The sequence below is a fragment of the Athene noctua genome, chromosome 5 (genome assembly GCF_965140245.1).
Source record: "Athene noctua chromosome 5, bAthNoc1.hap1.1, whole genome shotgun sequence".
NCBI classification, from domain to species: Eukaryota; Metazoa; Chordata; class Aves; order Strigiformes; family Strigidae; genus Athene; species Athene noctua.
Window position 1 is genome coordinate 22,589,493 of NC_134041.1, and position 20,755 is coordinate 22,610,247.

The 20,755-nt window shown below is 36.1% G+C and overlaps 1 protein-coding gene across 5 annotated transcripts in view; it reads right to left on the bottom strand.

Moving 5' to 3' along the window:
• Positions 1 to 391: 391 nt before the first annotated feature.
• The window catches only part of COL11A1 (collagen type XI alpha 1 chain), a 169,484-nt gene continuing 149,120 nt past the window's right edge, over positions 392 to 20,755 (bottom strand). For all 5 annotated transcript variants that reach the window (XM_074906694.1, XM_074906695.1, XM_074906693.1 and 2 more), the window contains 13 exons: positions 15,662 to 15,715; positions 15,125 to 15,232; positions 14,987 to 15,040; positions 11,528 to 11,581; positions 10,528 to 10,635; positions 9,878 to 9,931; positions 9,753 to 9,788; positions 9,589 to 9,642; positions 8,518 to 8,767; positions 5,650 to 5,762; positions 4,752 to 4,820; positions 3,853 to 4,086; positions 392 to 2,110 (listed from right to left, as the gene is read on the bottom strand). In XM_074906694.1, the coding sequence (XP_074762795.1) occupies positions 1,964 to 2,110; positions 3,853 to 4,086; positions 4,752 to 4,820; positions 5,650 to 5,762; positions 8,518 to 8,767; positions 9,589 to 9,642; positions 9,753 to 9,788; positions 9,878 to 9,931; positions 10,528 to 10,635; positions 11,528 to 11,581; positions 14,987 to 15,040; positions 15,125 to 15,232; positions 15,662 to 15,715 (1,335 nt within the window). In that variant the 3' untranslated portion in view covers positions 392 to 1,963. The remainder of the gene's footprint in view (positions 2,111 to 3,852; positions 4,087 to 4,751; positions 4,821 to 5,649; positions 5,763 to 8,517; positions 8,768 to 9,588; positions 9,643 to 9,752; positions 9,789 to 9,877; positions 9,932 to 10,527; positions 10,636 to 11,527; positions 11,582 to 14,986; positions 15,041 to 15,124; positions 15,233 to 15,661; positions 15,716 to 20,755) is intronic.

A 20,755-nucleotide genomic window follows, 5' to 3' on the forward strand; every position in this document is an offset into this window, starting at 1 on the left:
GTCATTTGCCTACCTTATGGGATCCTACAGGGATAAGCACAAGATTGTGAAGGTACAAGGTACAATGCTGTAAGACAGTGGCTGAGGAAAGAATGTCAGGTTCTTATCTTGTGTTTGACAGTATCACGTGGACTGCTGCAGCTACAAATCCATAAAAATGAAATGTGTAATTATCAGCCTTGCTGCATACTACCAGTGGCCAGATCAGCACCTTTTCTATTAACACTTCTTTTCCCCCTGCTGGTCCCAGTGCTTGCCAGGACATGTAGTAAGATGACTTTTTTTTGAGTGTGGATGTTCTGGAAGCAGAGTGGTTACAGTAATGACAGTGGGTGAGTTTTGGACATTGAAAAAAGAAAATTACTAACCCAGGTAGACAAGACTTGATTTTATTAATAAAATTTGTATTTTCCTCTTTGAGGTGACAGTTACAAACTTTGGTTCAAAAATAAAAGAAAATATGAACAGCAAGAAGTTGACTTTTGACTCTCACTTTTACATGTATAAACGTGCATAAGAAAATACCAGTTGGAAATGAGCCAGCAGAAACTAGTACTATTTAATTTAACAATTTATAAGAAATAGAAACAAACATTTCTTTTCAAGTCTTACATATATTATGAAAAATAATTACAAAAGGATTTTTGTTGTAAAGCTAAAATGTAATTTCTACTTCCAACTACCTCAATAAAATGTTCAGAGGGAAGGCCAAACCAACATTTTTTTGGTGAGATTTGAATAGCAAATTGTAACAGTTTGGGTCAAAGACAGCTCTGTAGGAAGTAGTCCCCTCGTATGTTGCTTAGCAACTATGTAGAATCACATGACCTAGACATATTGCATCCCTGGCCTTCAGGTGAAATAACAGGAAAAAATAATTCATATTAATGGGATGGGCAAATATTGTATAGGACCATTCTGTGGAACTTTTAGTATCCTGTTCAGGAAGCAAACATCCATCATTGCTTACATAAAAATCTAAGTAAACACTGCAAAAAAACATAAATAACTGTTTCGAATCCAGTTTTAATATTTATGCAGACCAAATAAGCACAATGGAAACAAATTCAGATGAGCTTAAAATAAAAAAGGAAAGCTATATGACTAATTTATTTCACACAGATTTTTAACAGATCTCTTACACAGAAGTTGGTTTTTTTTCTTACAAATTTTCCCCACCCAAAAATATAAACTTGTTTATTTTAGGTATATACAGATATCTTATGAAATTATGGAATTAGAAAAGAAAATAAAAAGTCTGAGGTATAGCACCGTGGAACACAGCACCTTTGAAGGTGCTTTCCTTATTGAAATTCAACATCAGAGAGTGATATCAGCAGAATAGAGTTGTTTGAGTGTACTGCTCAAGATTGTCCAGTTTTGCCACCTTAAGTTTTGTTGGCGACTTCAAATAACAAAGCTCTTCAACAACAATATATACAAAGGGATTTTATTATTAATCAGAAATGGAATTTGCTTCACTGGCAATTACAGCTTTATTTTTTCAGAATACATACACAGCATTGACAGTGTAGTTTTGTAATTATAAAGTAAGAGCCAGATGCAATTAAGAGACACATGCAAGTTTTGGAAATGGACAGAGAAATAACAGTATAGTACTGTACATAGAATAATTACAGTTTATTAAACACTTTCTTAACACCTCTTTGTTGTAATGGAAGGAGCACCATGTTGTTTGTTTTTTTACAGCACCAAAGGAATCCAAAGGGGGTGTTCCTAAAGTGAGCCCTATGTTGTCTGTCTGTGCCACAGCATCTTTGCAAAGTAAGTTTAAGTCATGTGATTCTGGCCCTACAAGGGCAACAATTACTTTCTAAGTAAGACATACATACACAGCAAGACATATTTTCTATGCCATCCTTATTCAAAACTTGCATGTGGCATGAAGTGGGTTGGTAGCACCAAAGTGCAACATTTTAGTTGATATGATTTTGTCATAAGCTTAACCAAGGAAGCAGACAGGACCAACCTCAAATCCAAACTTCTGGTTCTGATCACCAAAGTCATTGATCATCACATCAACTATAGGCACTTGGTCTATTTTGGGTGTGTTGATTTCAATCACTGTCTTTGCATAGCCCTTTCTTGACTGTTAAAAAAGAAGAAAAAAAAAAAAAAGCAAGCATAGTTATATATCAGAGCAGTAGGCATGTGCTGTAGATCTTCATAGGTTATCTTTGAAGTGTAGAATTTGTAAATTATTGCTCCCTCATGCACCAGATATTACAAACTCTATGTTTTCTTAGGATTTTATTTTTAAAATGACATGGCGTCATTTAACATGACGTGACATGGAATGTTTTTGATTTTAGAAAGAGATCAGCCCATAGTTTTTTGACTTACTAAAATAGGCCTATAAATGAAAAATTATCTAAGACATTTAATGTTTCTTAGAGGATTCTGAGTTCAGATCTATACTATTTAATAAATAATAACACTATTCTCATAGCAGTGCATGTCTTCTCTGTGAAAAAAAACACTAATTAGTTCTGACAGATAGAAGAAAGATTCACTTCTGAGAAGAAAGACTGTAACAATCTCACAAAATATTACAGCAGCTTTTTGGACATGAAAGAAAGTAGTAGTCTGTCAGGACTGCCAACTGATGCACTTAGAAACCAGGTTTGAAAGCAAACCCTTACTTCCTAACAAAGGCTCTCTACCTCCTCTAAATATCATCCAGCCAAGTCATCATGTTAGTTATCAGGACTGCACTTTATTCAGATGGTCTCTTATATCTTGTCGAGACCCTTTTCAGCTATGCCAGGGTCTTGGGACTTTAGATGAGCATCCAAGTTGGTAGATCTGAGTGTTCTCATTTTAGTGACAGAGTTACACCCTAAATCACTTCCAGCTCTCTCTTGAGCTCTGGATAACAAAAGCAAAATAAATATAAAGGGTGTACAGAAAGGCTGACATGAAGCAGTTATGTATTAGAATCTCATTACTGAGGGGAGGAGACTCTGCATCTACCCGAGCTGCATCTCTGTCTCAGAGCCAGGTATGTATCCTGGCACTTTCAGGGCTCTGATTCTCTATCACTGACTTCTGAGGAACTGCCTTCAAAATGCTCCCATATCAAAACACAAAATAATTAATGAAGCTTCAGCTGTCACTTGCTCCTTTGATGTCTTTTTTTCAAAGTGTTCAGTACAAACAATTCTGTTTCTGAAAAGAGGTAACAGTTGCTATGCCTACAAAGACCCTGCCAGATAGGTGGTCAGAGAGCTGATGCATGTTTGTACAGCTCCAGGGATTTTAGCTGAGCTAAGAGAGGATTCTGAAAGGTACAGTCCACAAACTTCACCTGGTTTTGACTATGAAAAAAATGAGAAAAGGAAATACAAAGTCACGTATCAAACTATGCAATTATTTCATTATGTTTGGGTATATCTATATGGCTTAGTTCATATATGTTTTTACTGTATTCACTAAATGTTCTGTCTGCACATGCCTTGATTCTGAGTGTAAATACATTCTGCTGATGGGCTGCTTCACCTAATTATGCTTTTTGGCTTGTGTTCTTCCCTTATACTGTGCTCATACTACCAGATAGTCTAGTTTCAGCACATTGGTGCTGACAGCCTGTATCCATTCCAGGTTTGTTCCATGTCTGTTGCTTGGCTTATAGTTTGGGGATTTGTCAGTATATGTATGAAAATTAAATAAGGGACTAGTGTACTGTAGTTAAAAATGTACTAAATGGCAGTCCATTAAAAATAAAGTGATTAGAAAGCTTTTCTCAGAAGAAAGCTGTGAAAAAAAGAACACTTAATTTCTACTTTAACTGACAGGTTGGTTTCGTAAAGACTTTTCTGAACCTCTACTTACTGCACAGCCATCATGAAGAGCTTTGATGTAAGGATTGTTGTCATAAGACATTTCTTCATCATTCGATCCTAAGAACCTTAGCGCTCTGTCATAGCTGTCAGATGATGCATCATGCCAAGCTACAGACTGATGACAGTTGTAAGTGAAATTCTGTCTGGCAGAGGCACTCAGTAGTTTAAGGAATGTCATTTGGACCATGTTAATGGAATTGCCTTCAACATCCAGATAGGAAAGCTGGAGAATATATGAAGTTAGATAAATATTTATCTATCTCCTTTGTTAAAATGCAAAACAAAATTATTGACAAAAGAACCACATAACTGTCCTTAATTAAAAAAAGTCAACCAACATATAACATTTTATGGAGTTTTAAAGTTCAATAAAGCTATGACTCAGTAAATAGATTTTCATGTTGTAGCAATATACTTAGGATGAAGAACTACATATTGGCTTCATTCTGATGGGAAAGACAGACAATTACTCCTACCATAAAGGGCAGAATCTCCTTGGGAATCTGTTTTTAGTTAATTATAAAGTTACATCAGCTTGCAGTGTCATCTTTGCATACTCAGTATATTTCCAGTTACCTAGAATGGGGTAGGGGATCTATGCTCCAGCTGCTTTACTAAGATTCAGTGGTGATGTGTGGTCTGCCAGAAGCCAGATCCTCCCCATCAGCTGTGCAGGTGACCACTGGGATCATTGTGGGACAATACAGAGGAGGCTTCTGCTGTTCAGTGGCAAGAGGCCATATAGATGCTCTGATATTTAGGGCAAAAAGGCTGGGGATGAAAAGTCTTTTCATTATCTAAGTATTTATGAATTTCCTTGGGATATGTTGATCACTGATAACATGTACTTGATTTGTGAATAACTGTTACATTGCAGTGACAACTTACAAGTTTGCCTCGCTTAAATTCACTAAACCAAGATCCTGGATTCTCCTTTGGCCATGATGAAATTCTAACCTGTGTGGTAAAACAACAGGGATAGAAGTATTTAAAATGCATGTTAACAGATATGAAGGTTTTACATTACCTGGGACAAATTTCACATCAGATGGTAAAGAATGGTTCTTCTTCCTGAGATCTCAGTCTCTTTAAAACTCTAAAACAGGATATTTTTCTTGCATAGAGTGCCTTCAAATTAGTGACTTTAAATGGAATCTAAGGTGATAGCTTATAAAGAGAGCTAGTTCTATTTAAGGGAGTCTGTTGTCATCTGTGAAGATTCAGGTAAACTGCTGGTATAAATTGTTCCTGTGAAGACTGTCTAAATTAGATTTTTCACTGGTGTTGATGCTGATAGATCTCTCTCATTTAGGCAAGCTTTTAGAAAGGCTTCCTCTACACCATATGCCCCAGCAGAGGTAATTTATAACAATGAGTGAGGACGCTATTAGTACATAGTGTTTTACATCTACTTTGCATCAGTATAAATAAATAGATATAAATGAACCCACAAGAGAAGCACAGTAAGAGTTTCGCTTTTAGATGTCAAATGCTAGATTATGCACTTTAACTGGCTGCACAGCTATGTTGCATTCTGAAATTCAGCGAAAGGTTAGCAAGCAGGTGCGATCGATAGATAGGGAACCTACCTAAGCAAAAGGGAGAAAATGCTGTTTGTTAAAATATGTACCATTTTACCATTTCATTCAGATTTATGCAAATTTCAATGTAATCAGAAAGACAGATATATGAAAATGTGACAATGTAATTATCCTGTTTAGTTCAACATTGCAGCAGCATAATAGGATCTGTCAACAGCCAACTAAAAACACAGATTGGTACTTACTCCTTCAGATTTCTTATCTGGGTAGATGCAAGTTTCCCCACCTGCTGTGAAATTGCAGTATACTTTGAAGGAGTCTCCAGAACAGCCCTGGTTAGGATCAATCCAATATTCCCCTAAAACAAATGAGACAATACTTGCTTTATATAATGGAAATGGTATTTGGAAGATCTAGGTTTTACTGCTACTTAATGGCCCTCCAAAGTTTGTAGCAAAGTTATTTTATCTGAATGAGGGAAAAGCAACCCTTTCTTTTCTGCCTTGTGATTTGTTGCTGTTGTTGTTTATGAAAGATAACACCAGGATCAAAGTCTATTTCTATGTTCTGGTTTCAGCTCGAACAGTTAGTAGCTAGAACAGTGCTGTGTTTTGGATTCAGTGTGAGATTTGATATGAAAAGAGTGTTGATAATACACTGATGTTTTCAGTTGCTAAGAAATCAAGGACTTTCCAGCTCCCCATGTCCTGCCCATGCACAGGTGTACAGGAAGCTGGGAGACAGCACGACCAGAGCACCAGACCCAAACTGGCCAATGAAATATTCCATATCATGTAATGTCATGCTCAGTATATAGAGGAGGGTCGGCCAGGAAGGGGGAGGAGGGGGTTCTCTCTCACTTTTGGGATTGCATTTCAGGTCTTGATTCCTCTGGGATTGCTAGCTGGGAACAGGCTGGGTATCAGTCGGAGGGTGGTGAGCAACTGCATTGTGCATTACCCATTTGTACTTTCTATTACTGTTATTTTATTTCAATTATTAAACTGTTTTTATGTCAACCTATGAGTCTCCCTACCTTTACCTCTCCAGTTCTCTCTGCCATCCCCTGGGCAGGCAAGTGTGAGTGAGTGAGCGTGGCGTTTGGCTGCCGGCTGGGTTTAAACCATGGCATTTTATCTGCATCCTTTTGTTTTTGTCTAATTTTACTTCAAACCATGACTCTATTGCAGGATACTGCAGAGACCTCAGTTTAGAGGAGGAGGGATATTATGTGTGAAACATTGCAGGTCTCAACAATTTTGCCATTTAGGTATTTCATCTAGAAGGATAATTTGTACCTGTGGTAACACCACTCTCAAAACCAGAGCAGAAGCAACCTTAGGCAGAAATAAGCTATGGTTTATGTCAGATAGTAAACTCTGGAGTCATTTGCATACCTACCTACAAAATGAGGTGGCTGCATAGGACTTGGTGAGGTTGTAGCTGGCACAAGTACCTAAAGCTTCCATTGAGAGATATACCTCAAGCAAAGATGGTTTTTACTACTGGGTTATGAAGTTGCAACACTAGTGAAACTTCAGGTTGCTTTAGTTGATAAAAACACCTTAACTAATGCTTGGTTAGGTGACATTTTATGAAAGACAGTTAAAACTTGCATGAGGCTTCCCATAGTTTCAGCAGTCCTATTTGACTGGCATGATTGAGAAATTCAGGCCCTTATAATGCTAGGGTGAATGAAGGCTGGGCATGAAAGAGAGCCACGGTCAAGCCAAGGTCCCTTAAAAATCAGAGCTTTTTAAAATCTACCATTCTAATTGTAATGATGATTTCTGTGATGTGGGTCCTTATCTCCAGCTAGTTTCACAGCAGGACAGCAAATGATTTTCTGACACTACTGCTCTAATCTAGTTTCAAGTAAATAGTGGAAGTTTCAAAGAGGAATGACAAATCTTTTCACCACTTCTGTCTTCTGAATACAGAGCACAGACAAAGCATTTATGGTATTTTAAAATTCTATTGGTTCAGGCTGTATTTATTGAAAACAGTCTTTCCTACCTGTAAGTCTTGTCCGTGGAGAATTTTGTATTTTAATGAATGCGTTTATTTTTATTTAAAAAAAATAAGATTACTTTTATATGAAGAAAGCTCCAAATAATAAGCAAATACTGGTAAATGAAGAAGGTGAATGGGTTCTGTAAAAAACACTCATTATTATGGAGGGTACTGAATTGTAAAATATGTACTTTTCATATAGCATATACACTGCTTAACTACTCCTCAAGGCAACCATCTGTTTTTATTTATCTAGAGTGAAAGCAATAAAATATTATTAAACTGTCAAAATTTATTTTTCCTCCTATTTAAAAACAGAAAAATATTGCTTTGAATTGGGAAAAGTATCTATTGCAATCGAAAAAAATATGAAAACTCTGTGAAGGTTGGCTTTCAAAACCTTTCCAGAGGGGTAAACTCAGTTAGAAAATAAGAAGAAAACAACACAGAATAATTACATCAAGATAGTTCTTCAGAACACAGTGTCTTGTTCGTACTACTCTGCATTTCATTAAGCTAGTACTTAGTAGCATTAAACGGTATCAGATAAACTTGCATGTCTATTTGCTGAGTGATATAGAACAAGCAGTGGTCACGCAGTAGAACAAATTATTGTTTCTAAGAGTCATAATCAATAATAAATTTTATATAATACTAATGCTATTTTAGATTATTATGCTAAGCTAAAGTATACAGCTACTAAAATCTCGTTTCTTTTAGAGGAAGCTGTTAGCTATCCCAGCATGTTGACATTTGTGATTTTGCTTCCCACTGATCTAAATAGCATCAATCTTTCATCCCTCTCCTTCTACAAATGCAAGACCCACCTTTCAAAACAATAATTTTTTTATTTAGCACTTTTAAAAAGTTTTGAGTCTGAAACCAGGATCAGGTTATGTATTTAAAGAATTCTGGCTTTTACGAAGAGAACACCTCCTACTTACATTTTATAAGCTTTTATACCTACAAAAATGGATTTAATGAGACAATTTATTGAGCAACTATATTAACCATCTATCAATGATTAATCATTCTGCCAAAGTATCTTAACAGATCATAGCTTCAGCCTTGTTTGCCTTTGTCATGCAATATTAACATACCATCTGGGAAGTCTGGGTGGCAAAGTTGCAAGTCTTTGCAAGTTCGGGCTGGGTTATTCTGAGTGCCCATTGGATACTTCATATGCTCAATGTCTTGCTTCAGTGAATTCAGTGAACCGAATATCTCTTCCATGCCATCAGAATAATCCAGAATATTATCACCAGCATCAGATAACATGTAATCAGGAGATCTTCTTGTTTTTTTGGGTGACTGGATCGGCAGCGGCTGGATTACCTCACCCGGAGGACCCTGCGTGGAAAACAACGTATCTGGTTACCTTTTCTGTTTGTTTTTCAGCTGCATAAATACACAGATGAAGACCACAGAATGTGACTCGGAGATGATTTGAATAGGCTTTCTTCAAATTCTTTATTTCACTTATTTCCTTCACATTTATGCCTGTATGCTTTGATTTACTTGCAGAAAAAGATAACTGTAGAAGGCCAAATGCTTGTTTTGCTGTAAACTTTTCTCACTACACTGCAGTGTGGGGAAGAGTGTGCTGCCCTCATATAAATTAAGTGTGCAGAAGTAACTTGGGATTGCCTTTTTATCCCTGGCAATTCCCTCAAGCACAGGCATAGCCTCTGACAAATGAAAACTGTGGATGTTTCCTATGATAAAACTTTAAAATTCCACTTGGGGTCTGTAAAGCAATATTTCATTTCAAGAAATTGAAACGCTTCATTCAGATTTGGACTGTTTTCATTTTGGATTTTTATGATATGAAAAAGAAATAGCAGAAACTGGAGAGTATCAACAGGGGGATACCAATATCATTCAATTTTCTGTGCTTCAATATAACACATTAAATAATTATTGCGAGGGGTTTATTTGTTTGATTGTGGGGGGGGTTGTATTTGGGGTTTTTTTAAGTTTCTAATTCCTTTTCAGTGCAGACAGTGTATTTCTGTGCCTGGTGGATTTGTGTTTCCTGAAAAATTAATTTTTAAACAATTGTTAACGTTTTCCTTATCTGCAAGTTCACAAATGCTGTTTTCTAGCGTTGTCAAAATGGGGTGGTCCTGCCAGTGTAATGTGCATGCATGTCAGATAAGAGTCTTACTTACTGGAGGACCAGGTGGACCAGGTAACCCACTGTCACCCTTTTGACCAGCAGGACCCTATAAAGCAATGAAAGAATTGCAGTGTGGATCGTGATACACAATGTTAAAAAAATAACACACACAAAAGTTAAGCAAGAGAACAAAAGACAGAGAGGAGAATTACTCACACTGGATCCTTTGGAACCTTTTGGACCTTGGGGACCCTATGGGCAAGAAGAAATAACTGTAGTTGGAGTGTATTCCACATAACACAGGAGTGTTCTGAAGAGGAGGACTGGATGAAGTTACTTACAGGTAAACCAGGAGGACCAGGGGGTCCGAGTGGACCAGCAGGACCAGAAATTCCCTAAGAGAGAGTAAGAGAATAAGCACAGAACTGAAATATTTTACATACTAGACTGGATTAAAAAATGAATATCTATGAAAAAGGTAGTCCTACGAAGCATCCAACCCTGATGAGTTCTGATTTAGGCCATTTGCTAGGGTCCAAAATAGTTTGTAAGTTTAAAATATTACTGACAGTTTGAGTTGCTTGTAGTTGTTCCTACACACAGTAATTGTAGTCCCAACTGTGTTCCCCTTCAGACTGGCTTGGAAACCTCACTTTTTACATAGTGTCTTAAAACATAGCTTATTAATTCAGAGAAAGGAAGCTACTTCAGGTAGTGCCGTTGATAAAAATGATGACATTGGCGCTCCTAGTTTTATCTTGTCCTTAACTTAGGTGTTATGTGCTTCCTTCATCTTCTGAAGCACTCTTATGATCTCATTTTAAGCTGTTTAACTTCACTGTGTTTGTACAATATCTAGGAAAGTTTTAATGTCTAGCAGGAGGCTCTAGGTGTTAAATATTTATAGCAACTTTATGTCTCTTGAAAGACTGGAATATGTACTCTTTGCTTGCATGGAACTTGAATAAAAACACAAGTTTGTTTTACTCACTGCATCACCCTTGGCTCCAGGAGATCCCTGTGGGCCAGGAAGACCCCTGTCACCCTTTTCACCCTGTTCACCTGGAGGTCCAATCAGCCCAATCAAACCAGGGTGACCCTAAACAAGATAGGAGAAAATATAGTTAAAACTCAATATATATAAAAGTAAATATGCTTTGCAAACACACAAATTAGAGCTTTCAAATGTCATCACTGTTGCTAGTCAACAATTAACCCAAAACCAAATTATTCTGAAAGCATATTCATTGTTGTTAGTTGGCCTTTTAGGCTCGGAGATTATTTGTAAGTTGTGACTGCTTATTCAGTGAAAGAGATCTAAGAGCAACGTAGTCCTTACTGAAACCAATACAGAAATAACAATACCTGTGGGTACAAATTTCATCCCAACTTTCACATTTAGATGCTATAAGCATATTATAGTTATACATTTGTTTCCACATGTAATATAGCTGTATAAACAGCTGATCCAAGCATGTAAACAAAAACTGAAATTCACAAGATATAATCATATTCATACCCCTTTCTCTATACTGTTTTTCTCTGATACACAAGCAAGCAATAAATTGCTGGGACTCCATTAAAAAATGCTATCCTGGATGTCTCAATTCATTACTTCAAAAGAAAGTATTACAGCTGTTAAATATTTACATTTTGTTGTCTTAAAATAAAAATATCTAATTTTTATTTCTACTTAGTTTGCTTTTGTAAAACTAACAGTTCTCTTTACATCAATATCTTTGGGATTTTCATTGCAAGGAAGAATCACGTGGTCAATGGATTACCACACAGGCAGTAATCTTTTTCATTCTATATATCTCCAGGATATTAGATGTGGCTTAAAACTGCACAATTACTATTAAGGCTATGGAAAGCTGACAGACAGGGTAAGTTGTTTTGCTTTCTGATACAAAAACCCTAGTGTTTCTTTCTGCTATTTTTATACAGACTTTTAGACTGGGTCAAACGTACAAACAATGAATAAAGTATACCTTCTCTCCTTTGGAACCTGGATCTCCTTTCAGGCCAGGCAAGCCAGGTGGACCCTAAATAAATCAAGGGAAGTAATGTTAGAATAAGTTTTAACATACTGCACAGATCATGTTTGCTTGAAATATTATTAAAGGTAGTGTAGGTCAAAGTACAGAGTCATTCAGTGGTTGATGGTTGTGATTCATGGCATATGATTTAGGGCCCAAGATAAAGTTTAAATGTATTTTTAAAAAGACATAATGATGCTACTGTAACATTTTAATTACTTTATAATTAGGAATCTATAAAGGGTTGTTTGATTAGAATCTAATCTAAGAAGCAGAGGGTCAACTGAATTCTTAAAAGAGCACTGAAAGTGTCCAGTGAAGCAAGTGATATTTAAAAAAAAAATTCATGCAATTTTTGTTGATTAACTTAACTTTGGTTGTGGTCACATTACATGCTTTCAATTATTACTTCCACTTTAATTGCCGTACCTTGTTTTAGTTGCTTATTTTAGTCATTTCTTTCGTGAGACAGTGGAAAGTATCCTTTTAATTTGTTTTCTCCCAGTTTACTACAGCTCAGAAAGATTTTTGCAGAATATAAATTAGGTTGCTTATAACAACTGCTCCTCAATATTGTTTTGTTGGAGAGCTACCTCATATTTTGTTTCAGCACTTGGAGCATTGTCTCGGGATTATGGTTTCCTTGATTTGCCACCTGAAATCCCTGTATGACCATGAATGATGCATTTAAATCTATATTTTCTAAATATTCGAGTCTTTTCTACTTGACATTGCAGGCTTAGTTAATGTGATCTAGGTGTGCTAGGTCCACTTGACATGTACAAGTTTATGGCTCTTTGTCACTTTTCTGAATGTGATTAGTTACACAAATTACTTAAGTTTTGCAATACTAGTCTGGGCAATCCTAAATGCTTTTAGGAACTGCCTTAGTCTGTTTGGGCCTCAACTGCTTGTTTGTTGCATAGGGATAGTACCCCTACCTTACAGAGGTGTTAAACTGTTACCTTTATAGGTACTTACATGATTCACATCATATAAGCAGCTTACAATTTTTAGTTTTTATTTACAAACCATTCTTTATGCAGCACAGTAAAGACATGTTACTTTATGAAAGTAAGAAATGCTCTTCATCCAAATTTTATCTGTGGTTGTCCCTAAATGTTACTCCGTGGAGCTAGATTTCTGTAAACAGAAATATGCTGGGGCAGGAGACAGAGCTGTGAACAACCAACACAGTGTCAACAGAACCATTCTACCAGCCCTCCCACATTTCTGGGGTGGGTGTGGGGAGGGGACAACCCAAACCCACTCATTTTTTTTCAGGTGATTCCAATGTAAACTGATGCTTAGAGAATCTATCGGAAAACTCCATTGCAGCTCTTGCTACCTGGGAAACCACTGCGCAGGATAAACACATTCACATGGATAGATCTTACTTTCTGCATATCCCTTGCAAAAACCACTGAATAATGTTGTTCTTATAATTTGACACAAGCTTCTTTTCCCTGACAGTGCTCTTTTAATCTTTGCTGGGGTCATAAGAGCAATCCATGAAAGATACTATTTTACCTATAGTCAAAAATACAGCTGAATAAAAGGCACAGAAGAAGATTATATATGAAACTTGTTTAAATCTCCTTGGTTTATTTATTCTCGAGCTTTTTTTTTTTTAAAAAAAATTTTAATCCTTATTTATAATTTTAGAAGAAATTTGAGGGATTTGAGAAATCTTTTAAGGTTCCTAAGAATGGCAGTGCTGGTTTTGTGTAATTTGTGCAGAATAAGGTGAAAGATTCCGGCCATGCAGTGCATATGCAAGCACAGAAAAGGAAGCAATTTCTCAGAGGCTATTAATCTCATACTGAACATGTATGCATTAGGCGTAGAGCTGCTAGACTAAGTCAGTATCTCATCACTACCAGTCTCCTGCTGGCAGCAGACATCTGTGAAGTTATGATATGGATAGCAGTAATAAGTGACCTTTTCAACCTGGCACAGATTCAAAAGTGCCGTAACACTTCATGTACAAAATATTATTCAGTGCGTATCCTTTCCATCTCTACTTCAGGATATCATTAGATGCAAAAGCCTAGGCAAATACATAATTCATGAATGAAATTTTTAAGCTTCTGGAATACAGAATCAGACTTTTTCACCTGCACTGTGTTTCGCTCTACTGCCAATCTGCTTTCATATTCTTCTGATAGCAATCTGCTATGGAGGGAGGGAGGGAGGGGAAGGAGGGAGATCTAATATCAGCAACTTTGACATACAAACTTCACTTTCTTAAAATCCAAAATAAAGTTGAAGTTGCAGCAGTGCACCATAAAAAAGTTCTGTTGAGCTGACAAGAACCTTATGCATTTGGGAGTATATAGTTCATTAATACACTCAGCTTCAGATTTGAATTGAATATTTAAAGCTCTCAAATGTTGGAAGAGAGATCTTCTGGTGATGTATTTGGAGGCTTCTGGTGACCAACATGTGGGAAAGGGATTGCTGAATAACTGACTTTGAGATTTCAGCACAGAATTGTAACTGAGGAGATCAGTTTTCCATTCCCTGATTTGTCTCCCATGCATTTTATTTGTAAATTGAGCACATAACTAAGAAAACATGGTGGTGATCCCATCATAAACTCTTTGGAAAGAAAACATTTTTACTATGGGCTTAGCACAGGGGAGTCCTTCCTTGCAACTTCTCATTCATTGTTCCCAATCTCTGACTTACAAGCAATATGTTGTTATCCATGAGAGTTTAGACAAAATGAGAATGTTAAAATGAAGGGCAAAGAGCAATAGTGTAAGGTTTCCTCAGTACCTTATTTGCTCATTATTGTTTTCTAAGGGACAAAGAAAAATGAAGTTATATATATTTGTAATACCATACATAATTATATACACAGAAGTGATCAGTAGATGGACCTATGCACTAGATCACTGTTAGTCAGAAAAAACCCTTTCTAGTGTGTGGGGCATAAAAATACATGTTCTGAAACTCTTTGTTATAGGTTAAGTAGTTGCATGTTTGGAACATTTTTGGAAATGTAATCAGTTACCCAAACGCTTTCACCTGTGAAAGTGTTTCAGTCAATTAAAGAAAAGGCAATTACTCCTGTTCACATATTCACGTGAAAGTGAAAGACTGGTTTAGGGTAAAAGTCTTGATTTATGCATCATTTCAGTTTAAATTCCCCATTTTTTCCACTTTCATTTTTATATACTGGTAAAGTCTGATATGAAAATTTTATAGCTGATGTTCAGATTCTGAGTTCTCACTGGGGAGGCAGGAATGCTTTTGGAAAGATTTTGAATACAGGTATATAGCTTAAGTGCAGAAAACAGTGACTTTCTGCTAAGAACTGACTTGTACATTCAGTTTTCTGTAAATTCACAGACATGCGTTTTCTGGTGCTTTTTCTGTTTTGGTACTGAAAGAAAGGGTACTCACCAGAGGCCCGGGAGGGCCATCCTGACCTGGCGCTCCAGGTAGACCTTGTTCTCCCTAGAAAAAAACAAAGTTTGCTTTACCAGAGGGTGTACGAGAAATACAACATTTAAAACATTATTATAAACTTTGCTTACTTACCACAGGGCCAGGAATGCCCCGGAGACCTTCTGGGCCAGGTTTTCCTGCAGGTCCCTGTGGGCCAACTGGACCTGTTTTTCCAGGAGCCCCTTCTGCACCAGGTTCACCCTAGGGAGAACATAAGCAACAGGTTAGAGAGGAAGAGCTGACTAAGCTAGGCACTGTAGGGATATACAAGCTGCAAAACGAGAGCAAGATTTCCTCACTCCATTTTTTAAAAGCTGTTCTAAAACAGTGTTTTGCAGAGGACAGTTTTCTGAACAAAATGTTGATATCCACATATAAAGATGTGGTGCCAGCAAAGCATGCTCAGCTTTCTTTTCCACAGGGGTGAGCTAAGTTGGGCCTGCACTGGTTAGTCCACCAGGTACTCCATTATGTGTTGCTACTAATTCTGTGTCTTAATTTAGATTTCACAGTTTACCTATTATTACTTTGGCAAATTTCACACTCAGTGCATGATAAGCAATTTACTTCACACTTACATCTAGTTCACATTTTCATGGTCCTAAAAAAAATAATTCTTGAATGTATTACCTTTGCACCTTTTTCACCTTGTCTGCCTTCAGCACCAGTTGCTCCAGGAGGTCCCTGTAAAACATGGAGACTGAGCTCATAATCTCAGTTTTCTAAGATATTGCCAGTGGAAAAATTCTGAGAGTGCAATTTCCACTGTATTAGTAAGTAGTAAATGCTAACAAAAGATAATTACATTTCTTTCTTGACATTTTATTTATGGGATAAAAATCCCAACCTATCGTATAATCTCTGTTTCCCTTTATAAAATTTTCTGGGCTTTCAGAATATCTGAAAGAATATATATCACCTAACACCTCTGATATGCTGATATTAAAAACAAAGAAATAGCCTGGAAAAAAATCAAAACACTATATAAAAGGAAAAAAACAATGATAATTTACTTATACAATAACAGTTTTAACAGTTTGTTTTGTACTGGCTTCTACCTATAGCACTGTAGTTTATCCACTGATTCCAAAAGGGCCTGTCATTCTACTGTGTACAGAATAGCATATACTACTTTATTCTCTTAGTCATGGATGGGCTCAGTAAGCCTGCTGATTACATTTGGACAGCCAAAATTTGATATATGCCTTAATATTATCCAGTAAATATGAAACAAACAAAAAAAATCATGACTAGAGGTTGTAAGGAATGAAACAAAGACACTGACTACAAATAACTTTTGGTATCAGGTTTCCTGATATTTCTCTACAAAATCTCTATTTGGCTATGTAGAGATGAGATAAGTTTCAGTTGAAGGCCACAAAACAGTAGTTCCAGTTGTACAGCAGCACTGTGACTACCTATTGCTGATTCCACCCATCTTTCATTTTCTTATGGTTTCAATGAAAAATAAAGACATTTTTCTCCTCCAAAACATCAAGGGCTGATTTTTCAGGTCAGAGAATTAATATTCATAGCTTCAGTTATAAACAGAAGCAGTATCTAGAATCTAACGTACTCTTCTGAAAATGGTTCTCTTATATATACTTAGTTCAGAAAAGATGCGAAGATAATGGACCAACAGTTTTCCTACAAGGTTAATTTTTAGCGTGGGAAATGTCTTTATACAAGTAGCTATTTTGTGCCAACCAATGAGCAGCTTAAAGCAAAATGAAAGAAAAGTGACCATGATCAAATACAAGGTGATTTTCTGAATCTATAAAGTTTACTTCCTGAGACATATCTGTTTGTTAATGAAAAAAGCAGTTTGTCACATAGAAAATTAAAAACAAAAAGTTCTGAGGACCAGCAACAAGAAAAAAACTTTTTACTGTTTTTGACTTCATAACAACAGAAAAAAAATGCAGGGCCCTAAAAGTAAAGCACTAAACCACATTCTTTATTTATCCTATTCTGTCTAACAGATAAGAACTGTTCTTCCAGTCAGGCATCTACCTGTATGCTTTGTGAGCTTATGGCTTTAGACCAGAGTTGACCTAATAGCAATTTTTTATACTAGAGCTGAATCTAGCCAAAACTTTTTATAGCCTGATATATTTCACCACCCACTACTATTGGCACATACCTTGAGCGACTCCACCAGTTTTAATTCAATTCCTGGGAATTTATATTCATCTTATAACTATTTACATAGAAGTATATTAAGATCATTCATTTGCTTCTGAAATTAAGCTTTCTCCAGGGTGGAACTGAACATCTGCAGCACTGTATGAACCTTTTGGCCAACAGAGATAGTTCAGGCTTTCCATCAAAGGTAATGCAAAATGAACTGAATTACCCACAGTGGTCTTTCTTTGGTCATTTGTTTTGGGTATCAACAGGTTGTTCTCTTTGGTATTTTTAAGAGCTGTAAGTGGTAAAGGATTTAGTGTTACTTCTTCAAAATATAGAGAAGCTAAAAAGTCCTGGCTAGGGTGGTCCAACAGCTGACTTTAAAACAGGAAGAAAAATTTAAATCACTACTTTTCCAGTAATAATCTCTGATGCTACATCCCTCTGTGTAGGTTGTAATCAGTTGGGTGGATCACAGTTTGCAGGGATAACAAGATAAATTATTAGGAGGTATATAAACAAACACAGGAACATTTTTAGGAACAGGACTTTGTTTTTTCTTTTTTTTTTTTTTTTCCCCGTACATGGATTAATTTATATGCCCATTGTCTTTACTGCTTGAAAATTCCTTGCACTCAAGTTTCCACATGGATTATAATCTACCCTACTTAAGAAACTGAAAAGGGTTGAGCATGGTAGTTTGTATTTGAGAAATATGGTCTCCACATAATCTAGAAATGCAGCTGCAACATGAATTAGCAGAGGTAAAAACACCGTGATCGCTAAATTACAAATACAATGAATCATGATTGCTAAACAAAGGGGGTGCATTCATTATCAAACAATGCCAATGCTGCACCAAGCACAAAGCAGCTAAATGAACTGCTCTTTCTAACAGGCTGTGATTGCTGGCATGGCACAGATGGTGCTTCTACAGAGGAAGACTACTAATTATTATTTATCTTACCTTCCTACACATGACTTGTTGGAGTGTCTGGTAAATTTTAACTGAGAGAAAAGATCTCAATAACAATAATTTTAAATTAATGCATGGCTCTCCACTCTCACCACCCCAGCTGCCATGATGATTTTTACGATCATTAAGATTGGACATATTGCCTGATACATTTTATGCAGAACCGAGAAGACAAAAGAACTCATACAGAAACGAACTTTTCCTCAATTTTTGTTACGTGAAACGATTGGACATTTTTGTCTGCTCTTCCACATTTCATAATTTCATTCAAATAATTTAAAACTGTTGTTTATAGCTGTCTGTCATCTGAGTAAAAATATGATTTCCAACACAGAAAGCCATTACCACATTTCATCAGTCTGTTCAGATAGGAACCTGGCCTATTGTTAGGTGTTCTGTGCATTTACAATCAGGAGAGAAAATCAGCTTAATTTTTAAGTGGTGTGTGCACCCTGCTGAGGCAGCATGATGCTGTAGCCAAAATGGAAAAAATCTCCTTCATAGAAACACTTTTTTTCTAGGTTATTTAAAATTGTATATAAAGGCAACTAACCAAATAAACTTCTGCTTCTCAAAATTTAGAGACTGGTTTTGCTGCAGTATTGACATCTTTTATTGAAAGCAGGCAGTATGCCCTCCAGTTGAGAAAAAAAAAAAAATCTATCTTAGTCTTGCACTTTAAATTCTAACATTTTTAGATTGATATATGGAGCCTTATGTGTATGTGATCTAAACATCTAATTGACTATAATAAAGAAAACAGCCAAACAGCAGAAAACACAGATGAAGGGCCTAGCAGACTGAAAGCTTGAGAGGAACATAAGCAAGAAGTACAGTGTTGATTTTTATTGAATGTAGATATTGTTTTAAGAATGAGTGTTTGATGGTGTATTTTCCTTATGCTCTTTTAAACAATTGTCAGATAGAAATCAATTAATTCAAATTAGAGATGTTACCCAGTACGCTATAGCAAAACAAAAAAGTTCCAAAAGTATGTGCAAAGAATTAAGTTTCAGAAAATAGTAACAACATAACTGTAGAGTTGTTCAGTCTTTGTAACAACATTTCTGTATAGGCAGGCTTTGGATCAGGAGGCTTTTTGAGATGTTCCACTTCTCATTGATCACAACTCATTTATCTCCTGCATTGGAAGGAGAAACTGGAAAACATTACACTTCTTCAGAAACAGTCTTCACATAGTATGCTGTTGGTCACTGCTAACACTATTATGAGCAACAAGAAAGCTGTATAGCTGAGAACTCTCGCTGACAAACCTATATCAATTTGTCAACTCCTTGGTTGTCTTAGATAGCTCCAACAACAACATTAACTTTATAAAGCAGGTTTTTGTCTTTCAGAATGTTTAAGAACACTTCAGAAACCTCATCCTTCTGTGAGGTTGACTAATTAAATTTGTTTCTTTTTTTGCAGATAGAGAAATTCAGATGGCAGTAGTACAAATGTTTAACATGCATGGATTCGAAAAGGGGTTCCCAGTCCCAAAGCTGTACTAGACTGTCTGTTCAGCTTGGAATGTAATATACATAGATATAATGCCTCAAGTTTTCTAGAGGACCTGGGCTGATTTCCATCAGTGGAGAACTTTTCAAGGGATTTGATAATGGAAAGCCCACAGTGAGAAGAAGATGTGCTGATGAAGAGCAGCCATTCTCAAATCAGACAGAACTGGTAAGGCTAGAGTTGGGTCCTGGATAGCTGATAAGACAAGTCAGTGGCCTGCTGTCGACTACCTTTACCAAAAAGCCTATTATGTTGGATATTTTTATAAATGTAAAGTAAATATGACAGCTGATGAAGTGGTAGCTATTGTGTCTAGTCTCTGAGGTCTTGATCTAGCAAGATGCTTAAATGGACACTGAAATCTGCAAACTGAAACAAATGCATGTTTCCTACTAAGCTTGTATACTATGTTGAATTGGGAATACTAGGAAAGTTGATCAATTTTTCAAGTAGCTATAACAAATTTCTTTAAATAGTATAAGTTTACTTTAAAGTTCTTTCATTTTTGATGACTTACAAAAAATGTAATTATTGGAAACACTATATTTAACTGCTGATGTGCATTCTTCAGAAAGATGATACAAAACTGTTAGCACTGGCCAGTTAGAATGCTGACTTTAGCGCTAAAATATTGTAGTTTAATTGCCATTCTATAGTTATGAAAGAATATATGTATAAAATATATATTATGCAATTGTTAGCTTCATTTTCCGTTTGACTTCAATAACAATTAAGACGTGCTTTTACTTCTACACTACTCATTGACATTCTGCTATCAGTATGCTGACTATGTAATCAGTAGCTGATTATTTCTGTCTAAGAAAGAGTAGCAAATGCTACTGAGTACATTCCTTTTATTTTAGAACTATATCTTTATTGGGGGTTATCACGTGTAAGACAACTTTTTTAAATCGAGGGAAATGTTTTCCCTAAATACTTCCAACATTTACTCCTATGTTTTTGTTAATATAATCTCATTAAAAGTTGTAAACCAAGATAGAAACCTATATTTTGTATATAGAAATTATTGAGCATAGTATTTTACTTCATTGACAAGATACTCTTTAAAAGAATTACTATTTTTTAAATTTATTACA